Here is a 23,501-nt window from a genome sequence, read left to right on the forward strand (position 1 = left end):
CCTCGCTCCCCTCCTTATCCCTGTGCCTGCCCCTCGCTCCCCTCCTTTTTTCTGCATCTGTTCCTGCTTAGAGCCTGTTATATTCTAATCAATTTCTGCTTTTGACAACAGGTCCGCAATCTGAAATATCAAGTCTGTATCTCTCTTAACGGATGCTGCCTGACCTCTTGGGCATTTCCTGCATTTTGTATTTTCTTTGTTTCAATGTTTGTGAGAGTTTGTCAAAGAGTTAGCGTTTCTCATGGATTCATTGCTAGACAGTTTTCAATTGGGATTTCCTGTGACGTTCACTGGTTTTTTTTTAATGGGGTTTAACACACCTAATGCTGAAAGGGATTTGTAATAGGAATATGTTTGTTACATAGATTTCTTCAGATGGTCTAGATAATTTCCCACTGGAATTGTTTACACTGTGGCGGTTCCATTTCATTGCTAGCATTTTAATTTTAAAAAATCAGCAAATGTACAGATACCATTTTCAGGCACAGTCAAAATGCGAGTATCTCAAAGCTTAAGTTGGTTTTTGGATAGAGCAGACAGGAGTATCAGTGAAACTCAACAACAGAGAAGAATATCTTAATTACATCTTTTTTGGATCTCTTCATCCATTTCAAAATGCATCAATATATAAATATTTCAGTGCTGGAGTTCAGCAATATCTATATAGACAGGTTAGAAATTGCAGTCAGTACTGTTCTCATATGCTCACTTGCACTCTTAGCAGACTCCTCGATCATTTTCATGAGTTAGCATCCTACCTGAACTTGTAATGAAGGGAACTATGGTTAATGTAATTGAAGTGTTCATACGAAAACAACATTGATGGTAGTTTATGTACATTAACTAGAAAGGAGCAATCCCAATATCCTGGGGTCTTCAGGTCCATGAAGGGATCATACTTTCTCAGCCAACTTTCTGAGTCGTGGTGACCCTCACTTTTTTATTTGAAAAAATGCATTATTCATAAAAATATCTTTATATACATACATTCACTGAAGCAGAATGGTTTCATGCAGTAGTATGTGAAGGAACAAACTAACATTGGAGTTTGACTGTATTTAACAAACAAACCAAAGGCATTTGTTCCTTGTGCACAATTTTATTTACATATATTTGGGTCATTTAACTTTAGCAGAAAGACCTCAGACAGTGGTCTTTCCCCACTGCGCCTTGGCAGCAGCTGCCCCAAGCTTTAGTGCGTCCCTCAGCACGTAGTCCTGGACCCACGTGATGATCCTCATGTTAACCCACCACCAGTCATCTGTCCATAATGAGACAGCAATGCTATGGACCTCTAGGACTGTGGAAACTTTACCTTACCTTTTATCTTGCAGTATCTGCATTATGCAAACTTTTCCTTGTTTACTGTGTTACATATCCTATGATAGAAAAATGTTGACAATAGTTGCAAGATTCTCACGGATGCCTTTGGATTAACTGTGACGTTACACTGTTCTGAAAGTTGCATTTGAGTGCAAAATGTTTGCAGTGAAGCTTTTACATGAGCACCATCTAGTGGATCCAATTAGAAAAGCTCTTATTCGTTGATGTTTAAACTCCCTAAGACTACAGCAGCACAACAGAACATAGTAACATAGGAGTAGACCATTCAGCTCCTTGACTCTTTCCAAACATTTAATTCCGTCAAAGCTGATATGTACCTTAACTCCATTCGCCCATCTTAACTTCAGATCCTTGGTCTGTGATGATACTGTGGTTTTAAGAGGTGTATTTTGTCCATTTTTTTTAAGAAGAGAGGTTGGGACAGAGGTGCTGATCAGTCTGCTTCAAGCCAATAAAGTAAACAACAGCTTGTGAGACCTTGGAGTTTTTTTTAAAACATTGGAACAATAGAAGCAACCTGAATGGGTGGGGTCAAGCTCCCACTGAACCAGGAGTTTAGTTTGAAATTTCAGTAGCTGTGGGCTTCTGAAAGCTGCTCCATCCTTCTTTGTCTCGCTTTGCTATAGCTAAAAGTTTGTGTTCTCTTCCTGCTGCTAGAATTCCATGTGAGACAAACTATGTTACTGAATTTGCCTCTGCCAAGGGTATATTTATGGAATATGGGAACAGTTTAAAAAGTAGTTTATTATTTTATTAAGTATTTTGATAGAGTTACAGTTAAGCCAATTCTCTTATTTTTATTTTGTCTATATTTTAACTATAGTGTATGAATAAAATATGTTTTGCTTCTAGCCTGATAGTTTGACCAATCGAATTACATCCGGAGCGCAATGCCTGGCACTTGCTTTTAAAATAAGAAAAAGTTAGGGTCTAGGCTATCTCCTTAACATATTTTGAGGGGGGTTTAGTCTGGTCCATAACAAACTTGCGGCTCTTGTCGGGATCGAAATCTCTAATTCTAAATTGGATTTAGAATTATTGGACTCAAAGGCAGTGAATGGTGAGTGTTGATTTCTGGTGTTGCATTTGGTTGGTTTAAATAGGGTGTGCCTTGTGTAATAACAGCCCTTTCAGTTGCTAAGAATTCCCTCGGGGATGGAGGAAGTCACTTCAGGAGTTTTACAGGAAGCGAGGTGATAAAATTGCACAATGTCATATCAGAATTGTTAGCCAGTCCCACTTATGGAGCACATTAAGAGCAGTTAATGTAGAAAATGGCAGGCGGCCGTCGTGGTGAGAGGGGGAGAGTATACATACCATAGAGTGCTGCTTTACAATTGTAACAAGAGCTCTCCTCTCAATTTGTTAGAGGTCCAAATGTCCCAGAAGTGATGACGTTTACTCCTGATGCAAAAAGAGGTATCGACTATGAATCTGCATATTCAAAACAAGCTGTTCATTTAACTGGTTGACTTGCTTCTTATTGTTTTGTGTTGTAGATGGAGAAAATCTAATTTAGGAACGTGGTCCTTCAATTAAATTCTGACACGCTGGGTGTGATTTGTTGCAGTGAATTAAATGCTGCATCTGAAATTCAACCCACAGGATGTGGAGATGGGAAGGGGGAGGGTGGAGCGTAGAATTTGTCAGGAAACTAGTATTGATTAATAGGGGAAACTGGAGGACATGACTGATAAGTGGTTGCAGAGAAAAGCCATCTATCAAATGCTATATTTTCTTGTTTACTGTGCAGTAACATGAGAAGGCTGGCCCAAGTACCTAATCTGATTTGTCTGGCTTGGATTGCTTAAAGGTTTTCAAAATTGTGTTTGTCTCTAAAATTAGTTGAATTGTTTCTGCTTTAAATGTAACTATGCAACAGTCTTGAATTTGTACTGAAATATATTGTTTGCAATGTTCAATGTTCTGATGAATTTCATGGTTGAGTGGATTTACAAAACTATTAACATGTGCTTGCTAACAGTTTAGGGATGGAGCACGATGGACAAGGTAATCGCTGTGCTGACGAGACAAGTATGGGCAGCATCATGGCACCCCTTGTACAGGCTGCATTCCATCGCTATCACTGGTCTCGCTGCAGTAAGCAGGAACTCAGTCGATACATACAGTAGGTGGTTGTGTTTTGGTATCATAATCATCTGTGAAAGTCTCTACTGTGGTTCTATGTTTTGCTGAAACACTTATTAGTGAAATTATTCAAAATATTAAGAAGTCACTGTGGCATCATCAAAATAATAATTGTAAGTACAGCCTATTGATTACAATTGAGTACAAGTGAATCTTATTTTGTAGGTAGTTGAGAGATGCAGGGCAGGGTATAACAGTGTTAAATCACTGGTTCCTGTATCACTCATTATTCAAGGATAAGAGTTGACATGCATGCCCACAGCTCCATTTATTGGCTTTCAAATAAATGCTGGTTAAATTTTTAGTGTTGGGAGCTGACAGCAGCTTCGTGGAAGGCCAAACATAAAAGCAAGAGTTATTCATCTGACCCTTGGAATATATTCCACCAAGGCAATTGCGCTTCAACTCCACCTTCCTGCTGAATCCGCATATTCCTTATTCCTTTTGTGCCCAACAATCTGCTGACCTGAGTATCCCTGATGTCTGAGCATTCCTGGCTCTCTAGGGTAGAGAGTTACAAAGAAATTTCTCCTCAATTCTGTCCTTAATGACCGACTTCTTATTTGGAACTGCGATCCTATCTTCTACATTCACCAGCTGGGAGTTTTTTTGTCTTAATTTTGAACTTGTCCTCCTTTCTGTGGACAAGACAAGTCTAATCCAGCTATTTGCAGTCCCTTTCAGTCTGTATCAGCAATATGGTGGAAGAGGCCATTGACAGTGCTGTCAAGCGGTATTTGCACAGCAACAACCTGCCCACTGATGCTCAGTTTATATCCTGCCAGCACAATCTGTTCCAGGACTCATTGCAGCATTGGTTCAAAAATGGACAAAAGAACTGAACTCCAGAGCTGAGGTGTGAGTGACTGCTCTTGACATCAAGGCAGCAATTGACCAAGTGTGGCATCAAGGACCCTTAACAAAACTGGAGGCAGTAGAAATGCGGGGGCGGAGCAAACATTCTATGCAGTTGGAGTCATGGCACATAGGAGGTTTGTTTAGCTATTGGAGGTCAGTCATCTCAGCTACAGGACATCTCTGCAAGAGTTCCTCAGGGTAAGATCCTAGGCCCAGCCATCAGCAACTGCAGCATCAATGACCTTCCCTCCTCCATGAGGGCAGAAGTGGGATGTTTGCTGATGACTGCACTACATTCAGCACCATTTGTGACTATTCTGATACAAAAGTCCCAATCAGCAAGACCTGGGCAGAATTATATCCTTCAACAGCACCTTCAAACTCATGACTGCTATGATATAGAAGGACATCGGCACAGATGCAAGGAACCTGCAAGTTCCCCTCCCATCCACAATGCATTCCCTCTTGGAATTATATCACCATTCCTTCGCTGTCACGAAGTCAAATTCCTAGAACTCCCTTCCGAACAGCACTGTGGGTATCTCTACACCCCAAGGACTGCAATAGTTCAACAAAGCAGCTCACCAGCACCTTCTCAAGGGTAGTTCAATGTGGCCAATAAATGTCTACATAGTGATGCCCACGTCCCATGAATGAAGAATTTTAAAAAAGCTTGCTCATCCACCCTGCAGTCCTTGTCAGCTGCACAGGTAACAGATACCTCATTCCTGGCTATAATGGTCAAGGGCCAAGATGTCATCATTCCATATTCTGGATTCCCATACGTACTTCTCAGTAATTACACCCTCCTGTCCCTGACCATGACCAGTTTAGAAGTTTCACTTACCATAAGGACTGTGCCCACAGTTGGGGACAGTGTGTCCAGATAATTTTCCCCCTCAACACTTTAAGCCAAATGCCTTGAGCTGCAGTTACATGTCTCAGGTATAGGTGCATGGGGACACATTGTTTTCCGCACATTGCTACATGCTGCAGTAGTGACACATCCACCTACATTGACATTTCAACCTTCATTTATTGACTTAATTAGTTACTAATTTGGCAAAGATGAGAGATTAAACTTTACAAAAATAGATGCCTGGGCATATCAGTGGGATTTTCACCTGGGCTTTTGAGTGTAGTTAATACAGTGAAGCTGCAAAAACATGCACATGCCACTTACCGAATTGCACTGTCACCCGAAATGCACTGCATAAATTTGTCAGTGCAAAAGCTGAAACCACTTGTCACCAGAGCAGGCTGTGTAGCGTAATTTGTTTAATTGTGAGTAGTCATTTTCCAATCTTGTGCTGCTGGGTACTGGGAATTGATTGTGTGCTGCGGATCCATGTTGGTAGGTGTAGGGAATGCTGGATGACTAGAGAAATTGAGGTTTTGGTTAGGAATAAGAAGCAAGCGTATATATACTCAGTAAGGATCGAGTGAATCCTTAGATTATAAAGGCAGTAGGAGTATACTCAAGAAAGAAATCAGGAGGGCGAAAAGGGGACATGAAATAGCTTTGGCAGATAGGGTTAAGGAGAATCCAAAGCGATTCTACAAATACATTAAGGACAAAAGGGTAACTAGGGAGAGAATCGGGCCCTTTAAAGATCAGCAGGGCCACTTATGTGTGGAATCACAGGAGATTGGGAAGATACTAAACAAGTATTTTGCATCAGTGTATACTGTGGAGAAAGATATGGAAGATATAGAATGTGGGGAAATAAATAGCGACACCTTGAAAAATGTCTATATTACAGAGGACGTGCTGAATGGCTTAAAACACACAAAGGTGGATAAATCCCCGGGACCTGATCAAATGTACTCTAGACCTCTGTGGGAAGCAAGGGAAGTGATTGCTGGGCCCTTTTCTCAGATATTTGTCTCATAGAAGGTCCGGAAGACTGGAGGTGGCCTGAGGTGGTACCACTATTTAAGAAAGATTGTAAGGAAAATCCAGGCAACCATAGACCAGTGAGCCGTGACATCGGTGCTGGGCAAGTTGTTGGAGGGAATCCTGACGGACAGGATTTACATATATTTGGAAAGGCAAGTTCTGATTATAAGTAGCCAACGTGGCTTTGTGTGTGGGAAATCATGTCTCACTAAGTTGATCGGGTTTTTTGAAGAAATAACGAAGAGGATTGATGAGGGCAAGGGTGGACATGATCTATGTGGACTTCAGAAAGGTGTTCAACAAGGTTCCTCATGATGGACTGGTTAGCAAAATTAGATCACACGGAATACAGGGAGAACTAGCCATTTGGATACAGAACTGGCTTGAAGGTCGAAGACAGAGGGTGGTAGTGGAGTGTTGCTTTTCAGACTGGAGACCTGTTATCAGCACAAGGATTGGTGCTGGGTCCACTGCTTTTTGTCATTTTATATAAATGATTTGGATGTGAACATAGGAGGTATGGTTAGTAAGTTTGCAAATGACACCAAAATTGGAGGTGTAGTGGACAGCAAAGAAGGTTACCTCAGAGTACAACAGGACCTTGATCAGCTGAGCCAATGGGCTGAGGAGTGGCAGATAGAACTTACTTTAGATAAATGTGAGGTGCTGTATTTTGGAAAGGCAAATCAGGGCAGGACTTGTACACTTAATGGTAAGGTCCTGGGGAGTGTTGCTGAACAAAGAGACCTTGGAGTGCAGATTCATAGTTCCTTGAAAGTGGAGTCATAGGTAAATAGGATAGTGAAAGATGCGTTTGGTATGTACCCTTTATTGGTCTGTGCATTGAGTATAGAAGTTGGGAGGTCATGTCGTGGTTGTACAGGACATTGGTTAGACCACTGTTGAAATACTGCAGGATGTTGTGAAACTTGAAAGGATTCGGAAAAAATTACAAGATGTTGCTAAGTTTGGAGAGTTTGAGCTATAGGGAGAGGCTGAATTGGCTGGGGCCACGTTTCCCTGAAGCATCCGAGGCTGAGGGATAACCTTACAGAGATTTATAAAATTATGAGGGGCATGGATAGGGTAAATAGACAAGATCTTTTCCCCAGGGTGGTAGGGTCCAAAACAAGAGGGCATAGGTTTAAGGTGAGAGGGGAAGGATTTAAAAGGGATCTAAGGGGCAGCTTTTTCACGTAGAGGATGGTGCATGTATGGAATGAGCTACCAGAGGAAGTGGTGGAGGTTGGTACAATTAAACCATTAACAGGGAACTTGATAGGTAAATGAATAGGAAGGGATTAGAAGGATATGGGCCAAACGCTGGCAAATGGGGCTAGATTTTTTAGGATAACTTTTTGGCATAGATGAGTTGGGCCAAAGGGTCTGTTTCCGTGCTGCAAATCTCTATGATTGTATGACTCTATTTAACATTCATTCGTAAGTTATAACAGTTAATGGTAAGCCCCTGGGGAGTGTTACTGAGAGGGATCTGAGGATACCGGTTCATAGTTCCTTGAAAGCGGTGTTGCATGTAGACAGGGTGGTGAAGAAGGCATTTGGCATGTTGTGGCTGTACAAGACATTGGTGAGGCCACATTTGGATTACTGCATTCAATTCTGGTAGCCCTGTAATAGAAATAACGTTGTTTAAACTAGAAAGGGTGCAGAAAAAGTTTACGATGTTGCCGGGACTGGAGGGCTTGAGTTATAAAGAGAGGCTGGATAGGCTGAGACTTTTTACCCCTGGAACATTGGAGGCTGAGGGATTTATAAAATCATGAGGGCCATAAATAAGGTGAATCACCAAGGTCTTTTTCCAAGGGTAGGAGAGTCCAAAACTAGACAGTGTAGGTTTAAGGTAAGAGGGCAAAAATTTAAGAGACCTGAGGGGCAACCTTTTCTCACACAGGGCGCTGCATGTATGAAACAAGCGGTCGCAGGGAGTGGTAGAGGTGGGTACAATTACAACATTTAAAAGACATTTGGACAGGTACGCAAATCGGGATGTGCACCAAATACAGACCAGTCGGACTAGTTGAGTTTGGGATACCTGGTCGGCATGGATGAGTTAGACTGAAGGGTCTGTTCCTGTGCTGTATGGCTCTATGACTCTAATTCAATAACATGCATTCAGTAGGTGAAGGACACCTTTGGAAGTGTGTGTTTGGAAGCCCACTTGTCACAACAATGTAGCCATATCTGAATCCCTTGGATTTTGATAATGTATAAGAGTACCTCAAAGTATGATTATATAGCTACCCTTGGTGTGTACTTATGAGGCAAATCAGCAGGTTTACACATCCCAAATAGAAACTCAGAATCTTACAGTAGTGAAGGTGGAATTTGGTCCACCATGCCTGCATTGACTCTTTGAAAGAGATGTCATGGTTCATCCCAGATGAATGATTAATATCTGTAACTCTCATCCTTGATTCCCTTTCTAACCGTTTCTTTAAAGTTACTATGCAGTCGGCTTCCATCACCTTCTCAGAGCATTCCAGATCCAGGCAGCTCTCCAACTGAAAATATTCCTTCTCATCTCCCCTTTAAATTACTTGCTATTTTTGTTGTATCTATAACCTGTGGTTTACTGTCCCATGTTTTAAATCTGTCTGCACTGTCAAAACTTCGTATAGCCCTGACTAGAACGGAAATGGTATCAAACATTTTGTGTTTGACTTATACTCCATTATAAAAATGTAACCTTGCTGAATTTGCCCTGGTACTTGTTACATGTTATCCTGGAAGATCACAAGTAAACAATAGAATTCCCAGCTTGTGATAATAAGGATAATTAAAGATGAGAAAATCTTGTTCTAGCAACTGAGGTCTCTTCTTACGACAATTTCAGCTAGAACAGAGAAAGATATGAGTAGGTTTAATAGGGGTGTTTCTAGTTATGAAGGGTTTTGAAGTGGCGAATAGTAAAAATCTGTTTCCTGTGGTTAATGAATCAGTAGCAGCTTGTCATGATTGTAATGAGGTCAGCCAGGTAGATCTCATAGAATGAGTTTCCTGATTGGGGCTGTTCACCTGGTCCAATCAGGGAACCCTGGCTGACAAATATAAGCAGGAGTGTCAGAGGTTCTGCTCACGTTCGGAGCTGGCTCTGTGCTAGCTGGGTCAATATCATGTACTATGCACATGTAAATAAAGGGTGACTTGGTGACAGGATACCGGCCTTCGTGCAGTTATTTCAAGCTGAAGAATATCATTGGAGAGTTAAGGAAGACAGTCGGTGGACATTTCTCTATAGAAGTTTGTAGGAGAAGGGGATGCTTGCTGTAGTGAGTTGTTGAGACAGAGATCATTGCCTATGTGGCTAAGTGTTTATAACAGGAATTCAAGAGTTCTGTGATTAGCTTTGGATTGCTACAACAAAGAATTAGCAGAAAGAGAATAGCTTGAGTTGCTATGTGTTCTGTAGTTGACGATTGTGCTCAAAACAAGATGGTGGAGCTTTTCAGCCAAGGTCATGTCTTCAGTGTTTGGAGCTAGCAAGTTACGCATGATCCTCTGAGGTAGATAATGAATCCAGTAAATGGTCAGTGAGTGTAAATGGAGCAACCAGGATATTATTTTCTTCCTTTTGCTTTCACAACTGCCAATAGTTTTGGAACTAAGAATAACAAGTCTCAGACAGAATATCAGGACAATGGGTCATTCTAATATGCTGGATCACTCTTCAACAACAAACAGATAATTTCCTTTGATGAGAAACAATGCTAATTGTTTAAAACAACATAAAATCTGTTGGGACTTTGTATGACTCATTTCTCTCTCATGGTTTCTATTAGTTCCTATGATTGCCTGCTGGATGACCCATTTGAACACAAGTGGCCAAAGTTACCAGAACTCCCAGGAATTGACTACTCCATGGATGAGCAATGTCGTTTTGATTTTGGAGTTGGTTACAAAATGTGTACAGCTGTAAGTATTGTTTTTTTTCTCCTTCCCTTGCATCTTTACTTGTAATTGCATTTGAAATTTCTAATAAAAAGCAATAAAACACTTTTGGACATTCTCCTTTCTTGAGAAAGTTGCTGCTGAGTTAAAATTTAGGTTCTTAGCTTCCATGCCGATACATGCGTATCTAGTTTAAGTAGGCCTCATCTAGAATGCTGAATCCAGTGTTGTTTCCAACACTAAAGAAAATAGGAGCAGGAATAGGTCTTTTAGCCTCTTGAGCCTGCTTTGCTTTTCAATATGAACATGTTTCATCTAACTCTACCCTGTTCCCAATTTCGCCTCATATCCTTTGATCCCTTTAGTCCTAAGAACTATGTCGAACTCCTTCTTGAAAGCATTCAATGTTTTGACCTTGACTGCTTTCCAAGGCAGAGCATTCCAAAGACTCGCCACTCTCTGGGTGAAGAAATTTCTCCTCATCTCAGACCTAAATGGCCTCCGCCATTTCCTTAGGCTGTGACTCCTTATTTTGGACTCCCCAGTCATTGGTATCAGCTTTACCTTAGAGAGTGAATGAGATAGAAGCTTTAGAAAGGTTGGAGGAAGACCACTAGCCTGATGCTTATCTTATAAATGGTAAGTTATCTTAATAGCATTTGAAAATTGATCTTTCTAACCTTTTCAAACAAAGACATTTTCATAGAGATTCAATTAAGAGTTAATGGACTGAAAAGACGAGACTGTCACTTAGGTAAACAATTTGAGGTAGTTACTTACGTAAATATTAAGTTATGTTAACATAGGTGTAGGGGGAATGGGTTCCTTTCTGGCAGAGGTCCATTGTCTTCAACAACAAGTTGCTATTTCATACTTTGGGTAAAAGGAGTTGGATGAGTTCCTGACTAAGGCAGACATCATCATTCACAAAAGGACGGTGGCATTTGCCTCATTGCCATCTGTGGTCTCCTTAAGACTCATTTCGATTGCCTTTGGCCAATCAGAAAAATAATTTTCCAAATGTTCAGCAATACCCAAGCCCAGCCACATTTTCTCCCAGCATTTTTGGAAAATTCTATTTTGCCTCCCCCAAGAGGTAACATGAATGGCAACTGGAACAATGGTGTGTTTTGGTGCTTACTTACGACGTAGTTATTTGAGATTGAATTGATGGATCTGTTGGTCTTTTTGTGCCATTGTTTTCATTTCTCTCTATGTTCAGTTGATTTTTTTTTTGTCTTGCCATCTGGGGCAACTACCTGTCACAGGATCGCATTCAGTTGAAAACTATGTTTGTTCCTATCACAGTTCCGAACATTTGATCCGTGCAAGCAGTTATGGTGTAGCCATCCTGATAACCCCTACTTCTGCAAAACTAAGAAGGGCCCACCACTTGATGGAACAGAGTGTGCATCTGGAAAGGTAAAAGGCTAATTTACATATTAAAAGGAAATGGCAAGGGCAGGATATCTGATGCAAGCACCATCTGATGAGTCATTTTGCAGTCTAACTTTGTTTTGACCTTTCATTGGGTTCTTGTGGTGCAGTGGCAGTGTCCCTACCTCCGAGCCTAGTTGCCGAGGTTCAAGTCCCACCAGCCCTGGATGTATGTCATAACAAGTTCAAACAGATTGATTAAAACAACTAAATTGACCTTACAATAAATAAGGGTGTTATTCATCAAGCACCTGTATTTATAGTACAAAAGAAGTCACTTAGGGCAATGAACAGCAGAATTATTTTATTAATGGTAAATGGTAGAGTTATGCAACATTGTCTGAAATGAGAATTTATCATTGGTCAGTCCCCTAAAAGGGGAAGGGGACAAGCAAGTTTCAACCCCACTGACAAAGAGAGCCTAGATATACTGAACCTGGGGAAACTGAATTGGAAGCATGAAACATTTTCCTGCAATCTTGTTAGGTTTGGTTTGTGCCTGAGTGTATTAACTGTTAGTACTCTTGCAAAATTTATAGTGAGTGTTGAGATCCAAGATTTAAATTTTCTGTATCCCTGAAGTTTTTATATTATTATCAAAGACAGTTTCGTGTAGATCTGAAGAGTAATTTTTGCTAGCCTTCTAGTACAAAGGTCCACATGACAAGAGTCTTCGTAATGGAGGACAACTCAGCAAATGTGTCCTGAACTATTGTCTGTCGATTGCACGTCCTGTATAGGTAGTGCTTGTTAAGGTTACAAATGTGGACTCTTGTCCTCCAGTCCCAAATTTGAAAAATACCCACCTCTGTAGCAAGAATGTAAATCTGCAATGTTACCCAGTAGGACCCAGCAGCAAGCCCTAAAGATGATCCAATGACTTGTACTTTCCAGTGGTGTTTCAAGGGTCACTGTATTTGGAAGACTTCAGATCAGTCATACAGTCAGGATGGAAGCTGGAGTTCCTGGACAAGGTTTGGATCGTGCTCAAGAACCTGTGGTGGGGGAGTGCGTTTCCGCACCCGACAGTGCAGCAATCCTCCGTAAGTTTGTATTAGTTAGCACGTGGCTGCATTGCTCTTCCACAACTATCAGCTAAACTTGTCCAACTGTTCTGAGGTTCATGTGGTTGGTTGTCTCCATTTATATTGCCGAGTCCATGTGCTAAGTGGCAGGACAACCCTGGGGTCTGTAAATGCAAACTTGCTGGTTACATTGTAAATACCAACAAAGAGCTAACAGGTTGAACTGCAGTCATTCCAATACAGAATAATGCAAGATTTTTACTTGCAGGTAACTTCAAAGCTCTTGGCAATGTTCCACTCTTTCAAGGCTAGGAGTTGATGTCAGACAGAAGTTGCTTCATAATGATCTAAAAGTTTGAGTTATCCACTAAAATAAAATGAAGAACTGTGGATGCTGGAGATCTGAAAGAAGCAAAACAGAAATTAGGAGTTTTCCACTTCTGTGCTCCACCAGTCTCTGTCTTATCTTTCACTGTAATGAGCTGTTGAACGGAGAGACAGAGTCACCAGCTATAATGGCTAATACACCTTGCATACATTTTAAAAATGAAAGCATCAAGTGATTGTTACATTAGCTGCAATACAAGGTTTTGTCTGAAGCTATATTAAGCAATAGCCATGACCATTTGTATACATTCACATTTAGTTCATTTGTTTTTATTTGTCGTGGGATGTGCGTGTCACTGGCTATACCACTATTTATTGCCCATCGCAAGTTAGCCTTGAAAAGGTGGTAATGAGCTACTGTCTTGAACTGCAGTCCATCTGGAGGGTAGGTACACCGCAGTGCCACTAGGAAGAGAGTTCAAAGATATTGGCACAGACATAGTGAAAGAATGGTAATATAGTCCCAAGTCAGGATAATGAGAGATTTGTGATGAAATTTGTAGGAAGTGGTGTTCCTAAGTATTTGCTGCCCTTAACTTTCGAGGTGGCGGAGGTCACTGGTTTGGAAGATCTGTAGAGCATTGGTGATCTTCTGCAGTGCATCTTATATGCATTGCTGGTACTGAGCACTGGAGGTGGAGGGAGCAGAAGTTGAATTATTCCCTCCTTATCCAAGATCATTTCTTGCTATCATGTTTCCTCCATTTCGTACTAACCACTAATTAATAAAGGCTTGCAGTTATAGTGTATTGCTCAGTTGTTTTAAATTCCACCATTTGCAATGGTTTAGTTTACAATTTAGCAACTACAAAATCAGTTTTACCCAACAAGATCCCAAAGACAGCATGGAGGTAGCCAACCTGCTGTTGGTGAAGCTGATTAAAAAAGGAATGCTAGCTTTACTTTTGAAAAAAAACGTGCCTTAACATCCATCCTCACCACTGCAAGATCAGTTCAGAGGCTTGATTTCATTCCTTGAAGGAAAGACTACATGTCTCACATTGCGGCACTTTAGAAATACGATCTGTTCAATTCTGCTTCAACAGTGACTGAACTCCCAGGCTCTGAGTCAGGAAAAGGAGATACAAGCAGAGGTAATTTGATTAGCGTTGCATTTTGGCCATGTGCCCTAATAACATTAGCGTTGATCAGAAAATAATAATAATAAACGCTTCTTCTCTCTGCTTGCATCGATTCCAACATAAAGCACTGCATCATCAACAATTTTAGCTGTTTCTAGCATAAGAGCAACCCTTTCTAAATGACTAGGAGAGCAAGAGTACAACTCTCCAGAAACAGGTTGCAGAATGAGGTAAGAATATGGATTCTGCCACTGATTTTCTTGTGTTTTCTCTGCAGTCCTGCATACGGTGGCCGGGACTGTCATGGTCCTAGTTCTGAATACAAAGTCTGCAATTCTGAAGATTGTTCAGGCCCCTTTGAAGATTTCCGGGCTCAGCAGTGTCAGCAAAGAAACTCCTATTATCTTTACCAGAATATCAAGCATACCTGGCTCCCTTATGAGCATCAAGATGGTAACTTTTCTTTTCAGATTGTGTATTGGTGATCCGTTTACACAACTGGGCAAGCCTGACCATAGAAATAATAGTGTATAAGCCATTGCAGCTATTGGATACTGGGCAAATACTAATTCAGTGATTTAGTGCGCATAGAGTGATCTTCAAAAATTAAAGAGGATGCATATTGTACAAAAGAGAAAATACTCAGGAATGAATTCAGGCTAAAACCATATCTTAGATTTGTCTGATTCTTTTATGGTTTGCTTTTTGTATCATGTCAGTATAAATTTCCATTTTGTTTTTCTTTCCCAATCAACAAATTATAGAGGCTCAAAAATGTGAATTAATCTGTCAGTCCAAGGAAACTGGAGACGTGGTGTTCATGAATCAGGTTGTACACGATGGTACACGCTGCAGTTATAAAGATCCCTTCAGTGTATGTGCTCGAGGAGAATGTGTGGTAGGTGCTTATTACTGGGTACTCTGATCTGTGTCCCTCTTCTGGGAAGTTATGCATGCCCAATTTTAGACGGCTCTGAACTCTGGAATTCCCACCCTAAACCTCTCTGCAGCTTTATCCTGTGTGAAGATGCTCCCAAAATGTACCTCTTTAACCAAGCTGTTGATCAACAGTCCTTAATATCTCAGTGTTTTGTCTAACAGTGATAGTCATAGAGTCATACAGCAGGGAAACAGACCCTTCGATCCAATCAGTCCGTGTCGACCATAATCCCAAACAAAACTAGTCCCACCTGTCTATGCATGGCCCATATTCCTCCAAACATTTCTTATTCATGTACTTACCTAAATGTCTTTTAAATGTTATAACTACACGTATCCTCCACTTGCTTTGGAAGTTCATTCCACACGTAAATCACTCTCCTGTTCAAAAAAAAAATTGCTCTTCATGTCTTTTTAAATCTTTCTCCTCTCACCTTAAACATAAGTCCCCTAATCTTGCAATCCCCTACCCTAGGGAAAAGGCACCTGCCATTCACCTTATCTATACCCCTCATGATTTTATAAACATCTATAAAGTCACCTCTCAACCTCCTACACCCCAGTGAAAAAAGGTCCCAGCCTATCCACCCTCTCCTTATAACTCCAACCCTCCATTCCCAGCAACATCCTGGTAAATCTCTTCTGAACGCTTTACAGCTAATATCCTTCCGATAAAACGGAGACCAGAACTGGACACAGTATTCCAGAAGACGCCTCATCAATATCCTATACAACCTTAACATAATGTTCCAACTCCTCTACTCAAAGGTCTGAGCAATGAAGTTATTGAAGCAAGTTCTGTCAACCGCCATGGAATTTTTTTCTTGTCTATATTAATGCGAGTTCCTGTTATATAGGATGAATAAGATTGGTCCATGTGAGTTTTTTAAAAAAATTGTTTATCAAACCCCTTGCTCAGTTTTTAATTCTGTCAGTTTTGTCGAGGAATGTCCATTCCAACAGTATCAAATTGTTCTCCTTTTGAAGCTTGTGGGCTGTGATAAGGAAGTTGGCTCCTTTAAGCAAGAAGATAAATGTGGTGTCTGTGGTGGTGACAATGCACATTGTCGAACAGTGAAAGGGACCATTACCAAGACTCCTAAACGAACAGGTGAGTTAAAGCTCCCCATGCTGGTTCAATGTAAATTATTTGTATACATGTGACACTGAAAAAGAAACACATTTAAATATGTTTTACTGTCTTACTCTGATTTATCATCATTTATAACATTGCTGAAATATCGTCAGATTGAGAGCAGCAGGTTTTGTATAGTCAATGTTTCTATATGACTTGTATTTTTATGTGGCCAAGCTGATCGGTATTCTCCCCTGCATTATTGCACCAGAAGCATGGTAAATCAGTCCAAGAGACTTTGCTTAGGCTCAGCCTTGCTGAAGGTTTTGTTCATTTCTTTAATATTCTAAGATGTCTCCATGTTTCTTATGGATTAAGAGACCCATGTTGGGTTGCCAGAAACTGAACTGAACTAGCCATATAAATACAGTGGCTTCAAGAGCAGGTCACAGGCTAGGAATACTACAGTGAGGAACTCCCCTCCTGACTCCCCAAAGCCTGTCCACCATCCACAAGACACCAGCCAGGAGTGTGGTGGAATACTCCCCACTTGCCTGGATGAGCACAGCTCCAACAACACTCAAGAAGCTTGACACCATCCAGCCTGCTTGATTGGCATCACACCCACAAACATTCACTCTCTCCACTGCCAGCCCTCAGTAGTAGCAGCGTATACTATTTACAAGATACACTAGAGAAATTCTCCAAGGCTCCTTAGACAGCACCTTCCAAACCCACAACCCCTACCATCCATAAGGACAAAGCAGCAGTTACATGAGAATACCACCACCTGCAGGTTCCTCCTCCGGCCACTCACCATCCTGACTTGGAAATATATCACTGTTTCTTCAAGCCAAAATCCTGGAATTCCCTCTGTAGTTGCATTGTGGGCCTGTCTACAGCAGATGGACTGCAGCGGTTCAAGAAGGCAGGTTATCACCACCTTCTCAAGGACAATTAGGGCTGGCCACTAAATGCAACCACATCCCTTGAGTGAATAGCCTCAATAATTCCGAGCTGACAAACAGCTGGAGATAGAGTAGTTAGTTGAGGTCATCAAGCAACACTGGTCTGTGGGCCGTCATTTGAGTAGAGAACTGGGACTGCTAAATGCACTCTGTATTTGGTAGTTCTGTACATTGCTTGTATCCAGATGGCTACTTCTCTCTGTATTCCATGTGATCTAACCTTACTAATCAGTCTACCATGAGGAACCTTATCGAACGCCTTGCTGAAGTCCATATAGACCATATCAGCCACTCTGCCCTCATCAATCCTCTTTGTTACTTCTTCAAAAAACTCAATCAAGTTGGTGTGAGACAATTTTCCACACACAAAACCATGTTGACTATCTCTGATCAGACCTTGCCTTTCCGAATATATGTAAATCCTGTCTGTCAGGATTCTGTCCAATAATTTGCTCACCACCAATGTCAGGCTCACCAGTCTATAGTTCCCTGGCTTTTCATTGCCACCTTTCTTAAATAGTGGCATCATGTTAGCCAACCTCCAGTCTTCTGGCATTTCAAACGTGGTTATTGATGTTACAAATATCTCAGCAAGGGGCCCAGCAATCACTGCCCTAGCTTCCCAAGGAGTTCGAGGGTGCACCTGATCAGGTTTTGGGGATGTATCCACCTTTACGCATTTCTTTTCCCTTTACCTGTGCCTCATTGCCATTACCTCCTTATTAGCAGGAATTCAAACTGTGCATTTACTCTCGCAGAACAATACAGCACAGGAACAGGCTCTTGGGCCCACATGTCTGTGCCAATCATGCTGTTATTCTGAACTCATCCCATCTATCTGCACATGATCCATATCCCACTACTGTGTCTGTCTAAATATCTCTTAAACATTACCATTATATCTGCTTCTACCATCTCCTCTGGAAGCATGCTCCAAGCACCTTCCATCTTCTGTGTAAAAAAAAAAAAAAACTTGCCTGACGCATCTCCTTTAAATTTCCCCCTCTCGCTTTAACCTATTTCCCCGTTCCCCCCCGCCAACCATAGAAATTGACATTTCCATCCTGGGAAAAAGACTGACTATCCAACCCTAACTGTGCCTCTCATCAATTTACGTACTTCTATCAGGTCGCCCTTCAGCCCCTGATGCTCCAGCGAAAATAATGTAAGCATGTCTGACCTTTCCTAATAGCCAATACATCCCAATCCAGACAGCATCCTAGCAAGCCTCCTCTGCACCCCCTGCAAAGCTTCCACATCCTTCTTATAGTGTGGCGACCAGAACTTCACACACAATACTCCGAATATGACCTATCTAAATATCCGAGGATACATGTCTTATTGGAAGGACAGGCAGATGGGCAGAGGGGGTGGGGTTGCCTTGTTAGTAAGAACTGAAATTAAATCGATAGAAAGAAGTGTTAGAGTTGAGAGGCATAGAAACTGCATGAGTAGAGTCGGAGAACCGCAAAGGAAAAAAGACCCTTACGCGAGTTATTTACGGACCTTCTAGAAGTTGTCGGAATGTGGTTTGCTATTCTTCCTACTTGGTGCTTCTTCCCCATATGAATCTTTTCTGTCTCCTTCCATTCTCATTTGGCTTGTGGAATGTGGATGCAGTGGGCTCTGCCAGTACATCAACCATCACCACACCTTGGTATCTCCCTCCAGAACATTTGCACACTTTGTCACAAGATCCTTACATTGTGAACCTATTTGGAGTATCACATTGGCATCATGGCTTTGATGCAGCCTGGCTGACGGTTGATGACATCTTTCTGTTCTTCCTCCATCAGAAAAACCTCCCACCATTTACCATGCCTAGGCCATTCCAGGGAAGTATGGCTCTTACCACAAAATGGCACACGCCATGATCTGCACCCCCCCCCTTACTCCTTTAACACATTCCTCCCCTTTGAGTGTCTCATCTTGGTTCACCCCCTGTGCCTGTCTTTTAAGACCCTCATTCTCTGCTACCTACTCAAAAATTGTGGCAATAATCTCACTGACACGCTGTCCTTCTTTGGCCCTTGCTCTGTCATCCTTGGGGATATCAATCTCAATTCATCATGGTCCCTGTCTTGTTCAGTTCATTGTAACCGTATCACCCCTTCTCTCACTTTACATTAGGCCCCAACTCATATTTGTGTCCACTGTCCCCCCCCCCCCCCCCCCCCCCCCAAATTCATCTGTCATCACCACTTCCAATTGCTTCTTAGTATTCCTTCCTTCCTTTGTTTTCTCGTTCTCCTCCCCGTCACCATTCTCCCTCCCAATCCCACTTCCTTCTGTGTTCACCCATGGAAAATCTCTCATCCAGTTCACTTAAAGGTATACTTTGAAAATTCCTACTGTTTGACCTTCTATTCACCATTAAAACCTGATCCTTAAAATACTGATCCTTTCAACTGCACCTTCACCTCCAGCTCTGATGTCCTAATTCCTGGTAAACAAAAAATTCTCTCAGCTTAGTTGCAGCTTCTGCCCCAATGTCCCAGTATTGCCCTCATCACCATCCCTCAAATGCAAGGAATGGAGAGTATATCGTAACATGGTTAGTACCTGGTTCAGCTAATCTTTGTCAGACCTATCATATAACCTCTGTCACATAGAACATTAACTAGTCCTACTCTCATCTGCCAAAATTGATAACTGTTCAAAGATCACATCAAAATTCAAAGATTACTTCCAACATCTCTTCTCTACTCCAAGGTGTCATCTTAAACTATTTTACGTTACCTCCTTCACCCTCACCTTCAACAAGTGAGAAGATATCATGGATAACAAGGTGTAGAGCTGGATGAACACAGTAGGCCAGGCAGCATCAGAGGAGCAGGAAAGCTGACGTTTCGGGTCTGGACCCTTCAGAAAATATATCATGGATTTGGTCGTTAAGTCTGAGACCATTCATTGACTTGCCTCTGCTGGTTCTTTCCCTTAATCCTAGCCTACCTGATAAATCTTAATGGCTTTTGCCCCCAATAATTGACAATGGTTTCATGGTCATCATTAGACTCTTAATTCCAGATTTTTATTGAATTGGAATTCCACCATCTGCTGTGGCAGGATTCGAACCCCCTAGACCATTACTTGGCCTCTGGATTAATAGTCTAGTGATAATACCACTGGGTCAATGTCTCCGCTAAACTTGTTCTTAATGGAGTAGAGGTTGGCTGGATACAATTACTCTCGGACCATGTTGAACAATAAAAATACAATCCATAGCTACACATTTCTCATTATTTACTCCTCTCTTGGGAATAAGTTTATAATTCAAGGAGCATTACAGTGTAGTCAGAATCTATGTCAACAAGACAGACAAAGTAAAGCATTTATTGTGAAACAGTGTAGAATAAATATATTCCCTCAAGAGGAAAAGCAAGGATCCTTACTAAAAACTGCCACTGTGGAGGTACGAGGTTTATACAAGATATGAATGATTTATTCACACTTAATGAATTTTGCCTGACCATAGATAGCTTTTGCGAAAACAGTGCCTACCATTATGACCTTGTCATGAGAAATCTAGTTTCCCATGTTCAACAAGCTACAGAAATTCATCAATACTGGTGAAAATGAAAAATGAATGATCTTTATGTTTCATATTTTCATTTCAGTTTAGAAGTGTGCACCAAATGTACTGTAAATTGATTTTTGTACTGATAATTTCAGACATCAGTGAGGGTTATGAAGCTTTTTAATAAAGGGTCACTGTTCTGATTCAACGGTGTTGACGGTGAACACTCCACATACTAATCTCCCAATATCCAGCCGTTACAGTTAATGAATGGTACAGTGCTATGTATTCCCAATGCAAATACTAATCTTCACTTACATCAGTGTTAGAAATGCAAATCCCTTTTAGGGTCAAGCAGAACAACTTCAGAGTTGACCACAAGCATATGATTGGACTTAGTATTTAAGAGTTGAGTTCTTCCCCAGTGGGTAGCTGGCTTCTGGACAGGGAATAATTCCAGAAGGGAAAGATGGAAACTGCTGTCTGTGCTAAGCTATACTTTAACAAGAAGACACTTATAAATGTCTGAAGGTCTTCTGCTGCCTAATACAATACATAATGGTCTGTAAAACAACTTGACTATATACGCCAAAAAATGAATCTTTTGTCCTTCGATAAGAGTAGATGCAAAACCTGGCTGAAGTTATTTGATGGAGAGATGGAAAGGAGAGGAAAAAACTCGAGAAAAAAAAGGTAGATACACTTACTGTAGGTGACTCCATGGTCATATCACATTGTCTAGCTTGCTGATCTTTTGGTATATTGAATTTAATAGAACTGAACATTATGTGGGCAGGTAGTTAGATACTGCCCTTTGCTCTACCACAATTCCTAGATAGGCTTCTAGACCAGAAACTTTTCCAGAATAGAGATCTGCGCATTGAAGGTTGAAGTATCTTGGACAAAACTCTGTCTTTCTAATAGTATATTAACAATCAAAGACTCTTCAAAAGTTTGATTTATTGATTTCATCATGTGCCAATTCTACAGTTTGCAAAGTGAAATGATTAATTTTAGTCACGCAGTTCCTTGAAAATTTAGCTATTCAGTTATTGGCCTAATCTCATTTGATAATATCGCCTGCCTCTGTCTCTGCAAGCTAACCTCACCATGGGACTTATCTCCAGCACTAACCAATTTTTTGAGTGCTTTGTGTAAGATTGTCTGATGGTGAGAGGCAAAAGTTGACAATTATACATGAATCTGTGTGAAAGTTAAATTTGGACCATCCAAGCTAATTCACTTACAACATTGTAGCCACGTGGAGGGGACTTCTGTGTTCTGTGTTGGGGCTGGATTGGTGCCTGGATGTAGAGATGAGAGTACAGCATGTTCAGAAGGTGCAACTCTTGCCCTACGTTGGTACAGTGACATCATTAACAATTTTATTATGATCTTTGCCAGGACACACACATGTTGTTAACTATATTTTTGAAGAATGTTAATTTACATGGACTTTACATAGATAAGCTGCTGATTATGCAAAGCCAACCAAGTATTTAAAAATGTCCCATAACTTCCATAATTTTTAAATCAAAAGGGCAGCTTTGATTGACTTTGAATTGGTTAATTTTAATGTCTCATTGCAGGGATGTTCAAAATGTTTGAATTGCCTGCTGGAGCAAGACATATTCAGATTGAAGAAACAGAACCATCGACAAATCTAATTTGTAAGTATTTTTCAGGGATCTAGCAATACATCAATATTTGGATGTTTAAATAGTTCCGTAATCTTTGCTAAGTTATCAGAAAATGGAAAATTAATCTTCAGAGGAGGCAAGTTGTGTGGAAACTCTTAATTTATTCAGGAAAACATTGCATAAATTCAATATATTTTCCTTATCAAACGCTATGTGCTTTGTACTGTATTTTGAAAACTTAAAACAGTTTGCAAAGTTTGGAATAAGTTATATTGGGCATCTAATGGTCATGTTTTCCTAACAGCTGTGAAGAATCAAGCAACTGGTAATTTCATTCTCAATGCCAAAGGTGAAAGTTCAAAGCCAAAGATGTTTTTAGGAATGGGTCTGGAATGGGAGTATTCCATAGAGAATGACAAGGAAATCCTTAAATCCAGTGGCCCACTACACAACAGCATCATTGTTTTTGTAAGTAATGAGATTATTAAACATTTTAAAAGACCTTTTCTCCTTTTGTATTTTCCCCTTAGAAAATGCCAAATCCTCTGATGTCTCACCCAAATGCCTGGTGCTTCTGTTTGATCTGCAGTTGAGCAGGCTAATAAACAACAAAGGGTGGAAGGGTATGCATCTCTTTGAACAGGACCAACTAGGCATACACAAAATTGCTAGCAAGGAGAAAACGGTGGTCATTGGTAAAACTCCAGTTAATTCTCTCCTTCATACTTAGCCCAAGGATCTGAGGACAGCAGTCCTACAACCGCTTCAGTGAAGATCCATTGAAGATCTAATGTAATAACAAACATCTCAATGGAAAATTCACATTCTCACTGCCTCAGAAAGGGAGCCAACATCATCAAAAACCCCTCCCACCCTGGTTGTAATCTCTGCCTGACAGAATATAAGCAAGCAAGATAAAACTCCTTAGTGAATGCAACTGAGAATGCAATGCAATGGAATATTCACAACTTTTACAATGAATAGTGCATTATTTTCATGATTCAATCCATGTAGACTTCTGTTTAAAAAAAAAAGTTCAGATATCATTTGTGTTGGAAATATTAAGTTTTAATCCAATAAAGGCTCTGAAAACTACTTAATTAATCAACCTCCTTACCCTTTCCCCTTAGCCCTGCCAAGATTTTTCTTTTCAATTGAGCCTGTAATTCTATGAAAGTATTATGCTGATGTCTGTAAATCACTCGGGGATAACCCGACAATATGAAAAGCAATTGTTAAGCCCATAGAGTTACTTTCGTTAGATTGGGGGAG

At 40.8% G+C, this 23,501-nt stretch overlaps 1 protein-coding gene across 1 annotated transcript in view; it reads left to right on the top strand.

Moving 5' to 3' along the window:
* LOC109926409 (A disintegrin and metalloproteinase with thrombospondin motifs 3) overlaps window positions 1-23,501 on the top strand; it is a 176,883-nt gene that overhangs the window by 128,688 nt on the left and 24,694 nt on the right. The window contains exons 8-16 of the mRNA XM_048616431.1: window positions 3,329-3,472; window positions 10,051-10,183; window positions 11,468-11,581; window positions 12,491-12,639; window positions 14,368-14,543; window positions 14,855-14,988; window positions 16,017-16,140; window positions 22,179-22,259; window positions 22,534-22,697. Coding sequence (XP_048472388.1) covers window positions 3,329-3,472; window positions 10,051-10,183; window positions 11,468-11,581; window positions 12,491-12,639; window positions 14,368-14,543; window positions 14,855-14,988; window positions 16,017-16,140; window positions 22,179-22,259; window positions 22,534-22,697 — 1,219 coding nt within the window. The remainder of the gene's footprint in view (window positions 1-3,328; window positions 3,473-10,050; window positions 10,184-11,467; window positions 11,582-12,490; window positions 12,640-14,367; window positions 14,544-14,854; window positions 14,989-16,016; window positions 16,141-22,178; window positions 22,260-22,533; window positions 22,698-23,501) is intronic.

This window comes from Rhincodon typus, chromosome 34, assembly GCF_021869965.1.
Source record: "Rhincodon typus isolate 14 chromosome 34, sRhiTyp1.1, whole genome shotgun sequence".
In the NCBI taxonomy this organism is placed as follows: Eukaryota; Metazoa; Chordata; class Chondrichthyes; order Orectolobiformes; family Rhincodontidae; genus Rhincodon; species Rhincodon typus.